The sequence below is a fragment of the Penicillium crustosum genome (genome assembly GCF_028827405.1).
Source record: "Penicillium crustosum strain IBT 35664 chromosome Unknown utg000005l_segment0_segment0, whole genome shotgun sequence".
In the NCBI taxonomy this organism is placed as follows: domain Eukaryota; kingdom Fungi; phylum Ascomycota; class Eurotiomycetes; order Eurotiales; family Aspergillaceae; genus Penicillium; species Penicillium crustosum.
The window spans coordinates 1878461-1890019 of record NW_026623126.1 but is presented as its reverse complement, the minus strand read 5'-3'; the positions used below and the strand labels follow the sequence as shown (position 1 = coordinate 1890019).

The 11559-nt window shown below is 48.7% G+C and overlaps 7 protein-coding genes across 7 annotated transcripts; 4 read left to right on the top strand and 3 right to left on the bottom strand.

The window, feature by feature from the left end:
• Positions 1–465: 465 nt before the first annotated feature.
• Positions 466–993, top strand: N7487_011409 (NADH dehydrogenase [ubiquinone] 1 alpha subcomplex subunit 1; the record flags this gene model as incomplete). Its single annotated transcript, XM_056879139.1, has 5 exons — positions 466–513; positions 567–659; positions 729–732; positions 811–905; positions 973–993. 5 exons carry the CDS (start codon positions 466–468, stop codon positions 991–993), a joined length of 261 nt encoding a protein of 86 aa, XP_056724458.1.
• A 143-nt stretch (positions 994–1136) lies between these two features.
• N7487_011408 (arylamine N-acetyltransferase family protein) lies at positions 1137–2218 on the bottom strand (the record flags this gene model as incomplete). The annotated part of the gene is made up of 3 exons (XM_056879138.1): positions 1137–1643; positions 1706–1796; positions 1818–2218. 3 exons carry the CDS (start codon positions 2216–2218, stop codon positions 1137–1139), a joined length of 999 nt encoding a protein of 332 aa, XP_056724457.1.
• A 998-nt stretch (positions 2219–3216) lies between these two features.
• On the top strand, positions 3217–4246 carry N7487_011407 (RraA family protein; the record flags this gene model as incomplete). The annotated part of the gene is made up of 5 exons (XM_056879137.1): positions 3217–3273; positions 3336–3411; positions 3486–3835; positions 3900–3998; positions 4073–4246. The coding sequence occupies 5 exons, from the start codon at positions 3217–3219 to the stop codon at positions 4238–4240; spliced, it is 750 nt and encodes a 249-aa protein (XP_056724456.1). The 3' UTR covers positions 4241–4246.
• A 233-nt stretch (positions 4247–4479) lies between these two features.
• N7487_011406 (3-ketoacyl-coA thiolase peroxisomal A precursor) lies at positions 4480–6176 on the bottom strand (the record flags this gene model as incomplete). Its single annotated transcript, XM_056879136.1, has 3 exons — positions 4480–5337; positions 5397–5847; positions 5963–6176. 3 exons carry the CDS (start codon positions 6174–6176, stop codon positions 4539–4541), a joined length of 1464 nt encoding a protein of 487 aa, XP_056724455.1. The 3' UTR covers positions 4480–4538.
• Positions 6177–6696: 520 nt separating this feature from the next.
• On the top strand, positions 6697–7500 carry N7487_011405 (YdcF family protein; the record flags this gene model as incomplete). Its single annotated transcript, XM_056879135.1, has 1 exon — positions 6697–7500. The coding sequence occupies one exon, from the start codon at positions 6697–6699 to the stop codon at positions 7498–7500; it is 804 nt and encodes a 267-aa protein (XP_056724454.1).
• Positions 7501–8005: 505 nt separating this feature from the next.
• Positions 8006–10297, bottom strand: N7487_011404 (uncharacterized protein; the record flags this gene model as incomplete). Its single annotated transcript, XM_056879134.1, has 6 exons — positions 8006–8854; positions 8921–9255; positions 9317–9465; positions 9525–9772; positions 9834–10219; positions 10288–10297. The coding sequence occupies 6 exons, from the start codon at positions 10295–10297 to the stop codon at positions 8006–8008; spliced, it is 1977 nt and encodes a 658-aa protein (XP_056724453.1).
• Positions 10298–11306: 1009 nt separating this feature from the next.
• On the top strand, positions 11307–11501 carry N7487_011403 (uncharacterized protein; the record flags this gene model as incomplete). Its single annotated transcript, XM_056879133.1, has 1 exon — positions 11307–11501. The coding sequence occupies one exon, from the start codon at positions 11307–11309 to the stop codon at positions 11499–11501; it is 195 nt and encodes a 64-aa protein (XP_056724452.1).
• Between the last annotated feature and the right edge of the window lie 58 nt (positions 11502–11559).

Below are 11559 nucleotides of genomic sequence, written 5' to 3'. Positions count from 1 at the left end.
CACAAATATCATTCGGGATTGACGCTCAAAGTCTCCAGGCGCAAAGTTGAAGCTAAACAAACAAGAGGTGTCAGTCCGCCGCTGGAGAGACTAGGCATCGCACGCGCGTCGCAAAACAGAGGAAACTCACCCCAAGAGAAACCAGTGCAATCTTTAATTGAAAAGCGTACCAGACGCGTCGAAGGACAGTCCGTACACCGAGGCCTGTCTCTTTTACAATCGAATGCGATCTGCAACGGCCTTCACGCCCCTTGTCCTGTGAGTGTCGTTGCAGCGTGCTGAGTCAGCGGAGGCTAAACCATTTTGGGTGGGGGAGACCTCAAGCCCGTCGCTGTAGGAAGAGACACTCCCCTCCACACTCTCCGCGATCGATCTACTCTCGTCAGTCTGTAAAAGGCTTTACGGCTCTTGATTCTAATTTGACCCCTTTTTCCGATTACCTACATACTCATACAACCGCACGCCATGGGTGTCCCCTTCGAGGCCCTGCTTCCCTATGGGATTATCATGACCGTACGTCCCATTGGTCAATGCCTTCTAGGACTATAGCTCACCAATTACTACAGATGTTTGGTGTGACTGGCTACGGTCTTCACTACGTCAAGCGCTTTGCCAACGATGGCAAGAAGGCGCGCTGGAACCAGGACCTCTGGGATAGAGTAAGTTGTTCCATCCTTGTCGGCTGCGGTCGGAACTTGGTTAAAGCACATTGGCTAACAATTTTACAGCAAAGTGAGTGATTACTAGCTTATCGGCCAACGGAAAAGCGTCTGAGAGGAATTATATGAGACTAACCACAACCAACAATAGTGATGGAGAGAGATCAGCGCATCACAGGGTCATTCCGCGGGCAGTCCAGCAACCACAAAGCGCCCACCGGATTCGAAGTCAGCAACCCATGGAAGGTACGAATAACAAATCCCGTGTCCGTTGATTCCCAGTTTCGTGCAGAAATGCTTACCCGAGACATAGATCGAGAATCGGATCTACTAGTTTCAAAAATTGCAACCTCTTTTCCTTTACGTTCAACGTCTGCGCCTTTCTTACTTTGAGACCATACATATCCACTACAAGTTCTCTAGAAACGTTGTACCATATCATTTATTCTCTCGGATTTCCTTAGTAGTTCGCTCAATCTACTTGAGCTCCGAGGTCATCCCCCGAATACCTTGGATCTCACTTTGACGAAGGTGCATATCGAAATACTTGGCCAGAGCCTTGACACGGTCCTCTTCAGTCTCCAGGACCTGCAAGATCTCCGTTTGCCCGCGCAATCTCTCCTTCACATCCTTGCCTGACATGACGCACTGCCCAATGATCTCTGTTCCAGTTTGATTCAAAATCATTCGCATGCAGACAAAGACCTGGGTGAACCAGCTAGTCCGGCTCTGGCTGACGGAGAAGTTCATGACACCGAAATCCTGTGGGAGGAACTCCGCCTCGGAAAAGCAGATTTGTGGCAACCACTTGCTCTCGGGGTTGTATCTTGTTTGATAGATCCAGATCTTTTGACTTGGATCCGTAAACTCGGCAATGCTCTCTCTGACAATACGCATCTCGGATGGTGCAATAGCTGTAGCAGTAGCACCTTCTTGAAGTAATAGTGGAGCAGTGGCACAATTGTTTCCAAACCCGACATCAACCTATCTTCATCCGTTAGTATGTCTGGTCCATGCGGTGGCTGCAGTAGATATCCATGCCGTACCATGTACTTTTCCCCTCCAATGGTCACAATCAAAACCATATGCCCACTTTTCCGGATCAATGGTGTCAGCTCGGCTCGAAGGCTCAGAACACTAAACTGTCGGAGAACCTACATTGCCAAATATAACCCATTATCCACTCCCTTCGCCGCAGCATGACTGACTCTACCTCCAGTGGCGTAAACAAGATACCCCAAGGACCGCAATACAATCAAGAAGATTCCCGTATTCTCCATGCAGTATCCATCTAGCTGCCGCTCCACCATCTTCTCAAAGAGACTCTGCGGGTTCAGAGAAATAGTATGATGTTGCGAATAATGTAGCGCTGAGTTGCCCCATGGAATGGCAGCGAGATGTCGTCTTTGCAGATGACATAACGCAGAAAGTGCATCTTTCTCAATATCCTGGCGGAGCTGCTGGAGAAGATTACTCTCAGATTGAGCGGGGTGGGAATACCCGATGCGGCTCAGGTACAACTCCAGCTGTTGATCGGTATATGTGGGTTTATGTGCCATTGTTGGGGTTCCAGGTTCCTCGCTGTTCGGGCTGTGCTCGAGGGATATATGAACTGTCTATACCCACGGCTATCAAGGTCAAGGATCGGAATTATTCCATTTGCTCCATTTGATGACCAATGTTGACTTGGCTCCCCACATTCTCCCCCACATCCAAGGTTGCCTCCGCGACAATGGTTTATAGTGTCCGGCCATATTAGGAAAATGCTCCTGTTCCATGCACAATTCCTATGCTATAGACAACCTGCTCAGATTGATATATCCATATATAGTTATCGTATTATGGCCGTTATCATTATATATATATATATATATATCGTAGAATGCGCTTATCTTTTTCTATCTGCAGCAATACTCGTACTACAGTGTACTTTCAACAAAGATGAATCGTAAGTAGGCCGATTTGAAATTCTAGAAGCCTGCTATATTGTAAAATCCCCGCTTCAAATTGGAGAAAGTAATCCACAAGGGAGAACATCGGCAACGGGAGACACGAATCTCGGTACTTGCAGTACTATCCACTAATAAACAATCTATTTATGCTTTGCTTTAAGGTACATATATATATTTCCCCGAAAATAACTTGGTACCCCACGTTTCCTGCGAGCTGTACATGCGGGAGACACGTTATTCTTATCCATCACCTCGGCTATGACCCGTGTGAGGAACAGAGTTATTCACAGATATAATTGACAGTTTTATACATAAGTAAAAAAAATATATGAGAATTTGATGATAGCCAGTTCCTCAATATCCCAGAATTAAGCAATAAGCTTGTGAAACGTGCCTTTAAACGCTCCGAGTTATAGATCTCCGATGATGTAGTATTCATCCGATATCCGGACCTACGGACATGTGCTTCGACTGATCAGCGAATGGACATTTCATCCTACTTCTCTATTACTTCCTATCTAAATTCTACTTTGTACAGCACTGTTATCTATACAAATCCAACAGCATATTGCCCCTCCAACCGTGAAACCCCGCATCTGAACAAAATGGCTACGCTAAACGAGCAACTCGCGACATTAACCGAGAACTACTCGCCCTGTGATGTATGCCAACATTGTTTTTCCATAAGCCACCAAACAATACATCTAACATTCCAATTATCCAGGTATCCGATGCCCTCGTCAAGCTACAAAAAATGCCTGAGGGCAGCGCACCAAGAGCAGGCTACCTCGCAGACCTAGGTAAGCCATCAATGCAACGCTCTCCAACGCCTCTATCTATTACCCCAATAATCCCACTAACATATATCCGTCAGTACCATTCTCCCCCACAACAGGACGGAATGAAACAATGCCCAAGATTGCGGCCCCGGCAACAACATTCAAATTTCTAGCCAAAGACGCCAGCCCGCCATCAATCGCAACAGAAAATCCCGAGAAGCACGGCTTCCCGCCCGGTAAGCACTGGGTAGACTATGTCGATGAATTCCAAGCGTCGGATCCTTCCGGCGCCGGATCCATCGTCGTCATCGAGCAGCCCGAGAACCAGCGCTGCGCTGTGACCGGCGGGATCATGGCGACCCGGATGAAAGCCCTCGGGATCAAAGCCACGGTTGTGGGCGGCCGTGTTAGGGACTTGAAGGAATTGAAAGCTACTGGGCTTCCGGTTTGTCTTGATCTCTCATGGTTTTGTCAGTAGCGTTACTAATTGCGCTGTTACTTGATAATAGATCTTCGCTCGCGCTACTTCTACCGTTGGTACCAGTGCCGAGGCCAAGGCTGGTGCTCGTGATGTGCCAATCTCAATTGGGGGTGTTACTGTTTCACCTGTGAGTTTGTTTATTGCTGTTTGCTGATGGCTTCATGGCGGAGTTCGTGGTCTGATTATTGCAATCCATTATAGGGAGACATCATCTTCTGTGACCCATTGGAAGGAGTAGTTGCCATTCCTCGCGAGCTGCTTGGTTCAGTGCTTGAGCTCATGCCTAAATTGACTGCTATGGACGAGCAGGCTAAAGAGGCTGTTGCGCAGGGAATGAGTGTCACTGATGCTTTTAAGAAATTCCGCTGATCACCTACCTTCAGCTGGGTGTATATAGTACATACGTATAACCAGATTATATAGTAGGCGACGAATTGGAAAGACCTGGACCAGATTAGCACAAGTATCTGTATGGAATCTACGCCAATATTGCTATCAGATGTGGAGCAAAAACATAGCTAAGCATATATATGCAGTTCCAATCTTTTGGTATTCATAGTATTCAATACATAACGAGAAATCTGTGTATCTGAAAGGGAGAAGAAAAAAAGGGGGGCCAAAAAAGCCAAATCGCTTTGCAAATGTACAATCGAAACATGAATTTCGTTTACTCCGACACCCAGACAGCGGCCATACCCATACCGGTACCGATACACATGCTGGTGACACCAATCTTCTTGTTTGTGCGCTTGAGCTCAGTGAACAATGTGCTGACCTGGCGAGCACCAGTGCAGCCAAGAGGGTGACCGAAAGCAATAGCACCACCCTTGGGGTTAATCTTCTCGGCAGGGATGCCGAGCTCATTAACACACCAGACACACTGGGAAGCGAACGCCTCGTTGATCTCGTAAATGTCGACATCATCCTTGGTGATGCCGGCCTTCTCAAGTGCAACGGGGATAGCCTTCCAGGGGCCGATTCCCATGAGGAGGGGCTTGACGCCGACAACGCTGGCAGCGACGTACTTGCCGAGAATCTTCTGGCCCAAACGCTCGGCGGTGGACCGCTTCATGAGGAGGACGGCGGCGGCACCGTCGGAGATCTGAGAGGCGTTACCGGCGTGGATGGAACCATCCTTGGCAAAGGCGGGCTTAATCTTTCCCAGGGACTCGGCGGTGATACCCGGGCGGATTCCGTCATCAGCCTTAACGGTGATGGTCTTCTCCTCGCCGGTCTTGGGGTCGGTCCACTTCACGTCCAGGGGAGCGATCTCCTCGTTGAAGAGACCGGCCTTCTGGGCGGCAAGGGCCTTTTGGTATGAGTGAGCGGCGAAAGCATCTTGGGCAGCACGGGTCACGCCACGATCCTTGGCCATGTTCTCGGACAGAACACCCATGGGGACCTTGCAGTTTGCGGACTCAGGGTGGCTCTCGAGGAGGTCGGAGAACTCGGTCACGGCACCGGGTCTGTATCGACTTGTTAGCTATATTATCGAAGGAGGGAATTCCGGGGGCTTGAAACATACCCGTACTGGGAGGACATGCTCTCAACACCGGCACCAATGCCGACATCGATCATGCCAGACTGAATGGCGTTGGCAATATCGGCAATAGCCTGGAGACCACTAGAGCACTGACGGTTCAAACTCTTCACGGCGGTGCTCTCGGGGAAACCAGCCACGAGAGCGGCGGCACGGAACTCAGTGGCACCACCACCGGGGGCAAGGACGGAGCCGACAGCAATGTCCTGGACGGCACTGGGGTCGACACCGCTCTTGTTCAGAACAGCCTTGAAGACACCGGCAAGCAGATCAGCACCGGCGGTATCCTTGAAGCCACCCTTGCCACCCTTGGTAAGGGCGGTACGGAGGGCACATGTCACGACAATGTCATCGGGGTGCTTCTCGATGATGGCGGCAGCTCCCTTCTTGCCGCCAGGGCCGAAGTGGGAGGAAACCTGGTTAAGACGTTGCTGGGCTATGGATAAAAATTAGCTTGCTGGTTCTATCTCTATTATAACTTCCAACAAGCAGCCATAAACTAAGCATTCGTTGAATGCATAGCCATGGGTGATCACATGCACAGCACTCACCGTTAGACATGACGTCAATGTGTGATGGGGGTATGGGAGAGGTGTGAGGATGAAAAACAGGGCAAAAGTGAGGATAATAAAGTAGCCCAGATATCCGGGGAACCGATGGTTTATAAATCAAGCCTGTGGAATCGGTGATATTTCCCCTTTGGACCGCCGTTGCTGGCCGTTGTCGCATTCTAAGGAAGTACCGAGGTTCATTTGGCCGCATCATCGTTGATCCATGACAGTCACGGGATCTCCGAGTGGTGGATCGCAAGGGGCATGTGAAATCGGGGGATCGCATATCACATGCGTGTGGGGGATGGCCGGACTCATGTTTTGCGACGTCATGTAAGTAGATCAGCTCGGCACGAGGCTACTTGTATATTCAATATGTTTTCGGATATTTTCTATATAACCCTTTTATTCCAAAGCTCTGAATATGATATCGACATCGGGATGCGTCTCCACAAATAAGGAACAGCTGAATCCATGTATGTACTTTTGTCAGAGTATTCTACTTCATAAATCCAAAAAGGGGGGCTTATCACAATCAACTCCCCTGATAGCTCAGCTGGAAGAGCGCAAGACTGTAATTGCCCTGTTCTACAAGGAACTTGTTATCTTGAGGTCCCTGGTTCGATCCCGGGTCAGGGGATTATTTTTTATTTTTTATTTTATTTCTGTTTTCTATTTTTGTGCTACATCATAAACTTACCTGTCTGGACAACGAACTACTTTGAGCCAACACAATGACTGCAAACTCCTCAATGGTCGCGGATATCAACTCCCTATCAGAATTTCTCAGCGATAATCAATTACCCGATCTCTCCACCACATCCGCAGTCGACTGCATTGTCATATGCGCCTCAGCCGTTCTCCACAGTGCCGAGGTCCTCTTTCAGACTCTTCAGCAAAGACCGTCTCTTACCAAATCTCTCGTACTGTGTGGCGGCATCGGGCACTCGACCAAGCTCCTTTATGATGCAGTGAAATCCCATCCAGTCTATTCACGCATCGCCGATGAGATCCAGGGTCTCCCTGAAGCCAAAGTTCTCGAACGAATTCTAGATGAGTTCTTCGATCGATCTCTCATCACCAAAGAAGGATGTGAGATTCTCCTTGAACCCCGATCTACAAATTGCGGACAGAATGCTTCATTCTCTCGCAAAGTCCTCGATGAAGCGGGCTTTCAAGCACCAGCCACTTGTATTATCATTCAGGACCCCACGATGATGCTCAGGACCAAGGCATCATTTGAAAAGGCTTATGAGGGTACCCAAACTCCGGTTTCTATTGTTAGTTGCCCGGTATTTGTGCCGCAGGTGCAATTGTCCAATAACGGAGTCATTGAGTATTCAGACATGTCGCCGCCGTCCGAGTTGTGGTCACAAAGTCGGTTTTTGGAGCTTATCATGGGCGAGATACCGAGGTTGAGAGACGATAAAGATGGTTATGGTCCTCAGGGGCGTGGTTTCATTGCTCATGTGGATGTTCCAGGCCATATTGAGGCCGCTTGGTCTCGACTACAAGTGGTGACTAAGAGCTCCAGATAGGGATCCGGATATACCGAGTGCCAATGGAGAACACGAAACAGAGACATTTATTGTATGCATTAGAGGCTATGTATGTACATAATTAATGGCGATATTATGGTAACCGAGGCATCAAGATGCAGATCCCGTGCACGTACCTATAATGCAAGTACGGCATACATAAACCCCACTACGATATGCCATACAACATAGCAGTTGGGAGTGAACTTCCAGGTGGTTTCAACGGGTCTTAAAAAAAGTACTAAAGTCTTAAAAAAGAAAGAAAAAAATGATCCCCTGACCCGGGATCGAACCAGGGACCTCAAGATAACAAGTTCCTTGAAGAACAGGGCAATTACAGTCTTGCGCTCTTCCAGCTGAGCTATCAGGGGATGTGATTGGTTGATTAGCCTATTTAAGCATTACAGTCTAAAGCAACTGGACCTGTCTCATAGCAATATCCCTTTCAACCGAATCACAACCTTGGAAAGCTTAATTTCTTGTCGATGGCAAAAGTGTAGACCCATTAATTGTTCGAAATGGGCGTATCCAGATAAGCCGGCGGCAAAACACCCTCCAACGCAGCTTTGATCTGAAGCGCCAACGTCCGCGAGTGCCACCGGTGTTGCTGTGTATAGCCACCCATAACCCAAAAGCCATCAAGGCGTGACTGCCTCTTCCACAAGCCACGGATCTCGCCCTCGGAATCAACGCCCCATGTGGCGTCAATGCGAGCAGCAATATCACGAGGACCGAGCTTCTGCGTACCATTGGCCTCACCTTTCCTGTCATTCTGGGAACTGCTGGAAGCCTGACTTGCAGAACCGCCTAGGATCTCAATAGCGGTTTCGCGCACATTTTTATCGGCAAATCCAGTGCACCATATGACAGCATCCACGTCAATATGACTGCCATCCGAAAACCGCAGCCCCGTCGCCGTGTACGCAACAGGCTCAACATTAGCCTTGATACCAGCCTTGCCCTCTTCTAGTAGCTTGGTACCGCCCACATCGACATAATGTCCACCAGCACGCTCAATCAGGTTCTGCATCAAAGCACATTCAGGGTTGGTGCTGTCCAAAACGGGAAAACCAGTTGCTGCCAGAGCTTTGTAGCGGTCCGGCTCCTGTGATGCGAAATTCGCAAGCAAGCCGCGGGCGATCTGGGCGTCTATGAATGACGGGAGTGTCATGAAAATATTATCTGCGCGCTCAACACCGGCATCGTAGGCGCCTAGGCTGGCTGGGTGATCGAGGTGCTCCACTGGTATCATATACGTCGGAGAACGAACGTTCATTGTTGTTTTGAGTCCTGCAGAGTGGCAATCCCCGAGGATATCGAAAGCTGTATTGGCGGAGCCAATTACGATAGCTGACTATAGTGGGAGTGATGCGGTCAATCTTGATTCTGTCAGTTTATTTTTCGCTGGGGCTTCACCCACCTTCGCTCCTTTCTCCTTCAGTTTCTCGGCATTCTTGTAATGCTCTGAATGGATGCTGACACCTTTGTACAGGTGGCTATCTGCTATCGATGGTATATTCACTTTTTGGGATCCAATTCCAGTGGCCATGACAACGTGTTTGGAGATTGCTGTACGTTGACCAGCAGGAGTCTGGAATTTCACCGTCCACCGCTTGGTCGATGGATCATACTCTGTCCATTGAATCTGTGCCGAAGTGATCATGTTGAGGTTGAAATCCTTGACATATTTTTGTACCTGGAAAGCCAAATCCTCTTTCGACAGACGATGGGGAGTTAAAAGCTTCTTGTCATAGTCTAGTTTCCAGGTTTCATATCAGTCACGCTTGGTCGAATATTAAGATATGATAAAACTTACCCATATAGGGCAAGTGGCACAGTGAAGTGGGGACATGAAAATGCATGCAGTCATAGCGGAGAGTCCAGTTGTCCCCTGCCCGGGCATTACGCTCAGCCATGACGCTCTCAACCCCCAAGGCTTTGAGGCGTGCGGCAAAGGCTATAGCTCTTTAACATCAAGTGGCAGGTTAGCATGGATATTTTTCGAAGCTTTTTCGCCTTCTTACGCATTTCCGCCTCCGATTATGAAGACATCAGTCTCAAAACTCTCAATGCCACCGAGTTGCCTGCCGGGAGATTGAAGCAAGGTCTCATTCTCTTTCTGTAAGTGCAGTTCTTTCAGAATAGTGCTCAGAACCCAGATCTTCCACTCGACTGTCTCGTTGGCGCCCTTGATCGGCAAGAGCATCACCTTTCCTTTGCAAGTGGCAGCTGGCGAGCTGGTTTGGAAGACAATTCCACAGTCAATGAATTGCTGTGTTAGAAAAGTCAGCTACCCTTCACCAGGCTCGATTTTCACCGGGTCATTTTCTCACAAGAACTGGCGTCACTGGGAGGAATATAGCCTCACCGTCGACCGTTATATCTCCCATGATGACCCTCAGCTTGTTAGTATCCAACAGACTGGCAGCAATTATGTCTGGAGTTTTGAATGTCCGCAGGTGGTACGTCAGTGCTAGCTGGTCCTTCCAGTATGCCTGGTCCTTCCAGAAGCAGTCTTTGAGCGCCTCCGCATCATTTCTGGCGAGCGCGCTGTTCAAGTTATCCAATACAACTTGGGCTTGTTTAGTTGGTTCATCACCCGCCATTGAGTCTGGTTCTATCATTCCAGGGGCGAGCAGGGGAAGCGGATCCTGAGCCATCAACTTGAGAAGGTCGACGCGCGGGGGAAACTCATTGTGTGACGTGGACATATTTTTGTCTGTTAACCGCAAATTAGTCTTATCAACATAATCGATCCGTGATCACGAATCGTCTGATAATACTCACTGTGGGCCATTGTTGGGTTTGAGATAAACGATGCTTGCCCTGGGTAGGATGTGAATATTTTGACAGACTTCCCGGGGGACACTGTCGCTCTATGGAGGACGGGGTACAAATCAGGCGTCCACCGATATTGGCTGCTCATGCATCGGCTTAGTGCCGCGGCGGTCCGTGTCCCTCGGTGGGACCCATGAGGTCTATATATTCCTCAGGGCTTCGGTACCCTTTGATACCTAAGATATCACCCCTTGCTTCATCGAGGTGACAAATTGTCTTCGGAAGATGAGCCATAGTACTTCGCTGGTGGTTGATAGGTACTCATCTATACTGGAAACACACCTCTATGAGTTGAAATCTCAGAGATGGGGCCGTGTCTGGTGGGGAGCAACTAATCTTTAGGTCTGAACCTTCAATTGATCGGCAGTGGTATATCCGCTGTCAAGTCTTCAACATTACGTCTCCAGTGGGTCGACCAACTTACACAATTTTTTCAAAATCCTTCCGGAAGTGAGGAAAAGAGGCCAGAGATTATGGATCTATGTCCTGAATTCTAATATACCACAAATCTAGGGTCCTACTGGTATTAATCACCAAAGGCTTTGAAGAAATGCCTGTGGGAGATCATCATTTGGTCAGGGCAGATAATTGTTTATCAATCCTTCGATATTGTTCCTCGCTTATTGGGTTTTGGGCTTCTAGTTTATTTTGGTATACTACTCACTCCTTTATGTTGGCTTTGGAATTCCACCATTTGAATGTGTGGATTGTATGGATATATATATATATTGCGCGGGTGGGTCCGTACCTCCGTGTTACCCGCAACTTAAAAAATATGTATATTTAACGGAGCACACAAGAAGACTAAGGTTGTTGATATTCCCTTCAAGCCTTCCTCAGATCTCCTCAACCAGCGATGCCATAAATTCCACACCTAATGTCGGACATCAATAATCTATCTCATCGCCTGATCTTTCCCACCTCGACATGCGGGACCCCGGCCCCCCTCCAGGGCACCCGGTGAGAACATGAAACTATACGTGAAGCAGGGAAAATATGCCAGAAAAGCTGTCAACAATATCGCAGCAGAGGAGAAGGCCGAAACCCAGGCTATGACTTTGTTAGCGGGATTGCGGGGACCCGCGCTGGACTTCGCGTATACCCGTCCGCAGGAGATCCATGATAAGTTTGAAGAAGAATTCCCGCAACGTCCGATCGAGTAATTCCCATCGGAACACAAGGTGGTCGATAAGCTAGACGTACGGACGCAGATATACTAGC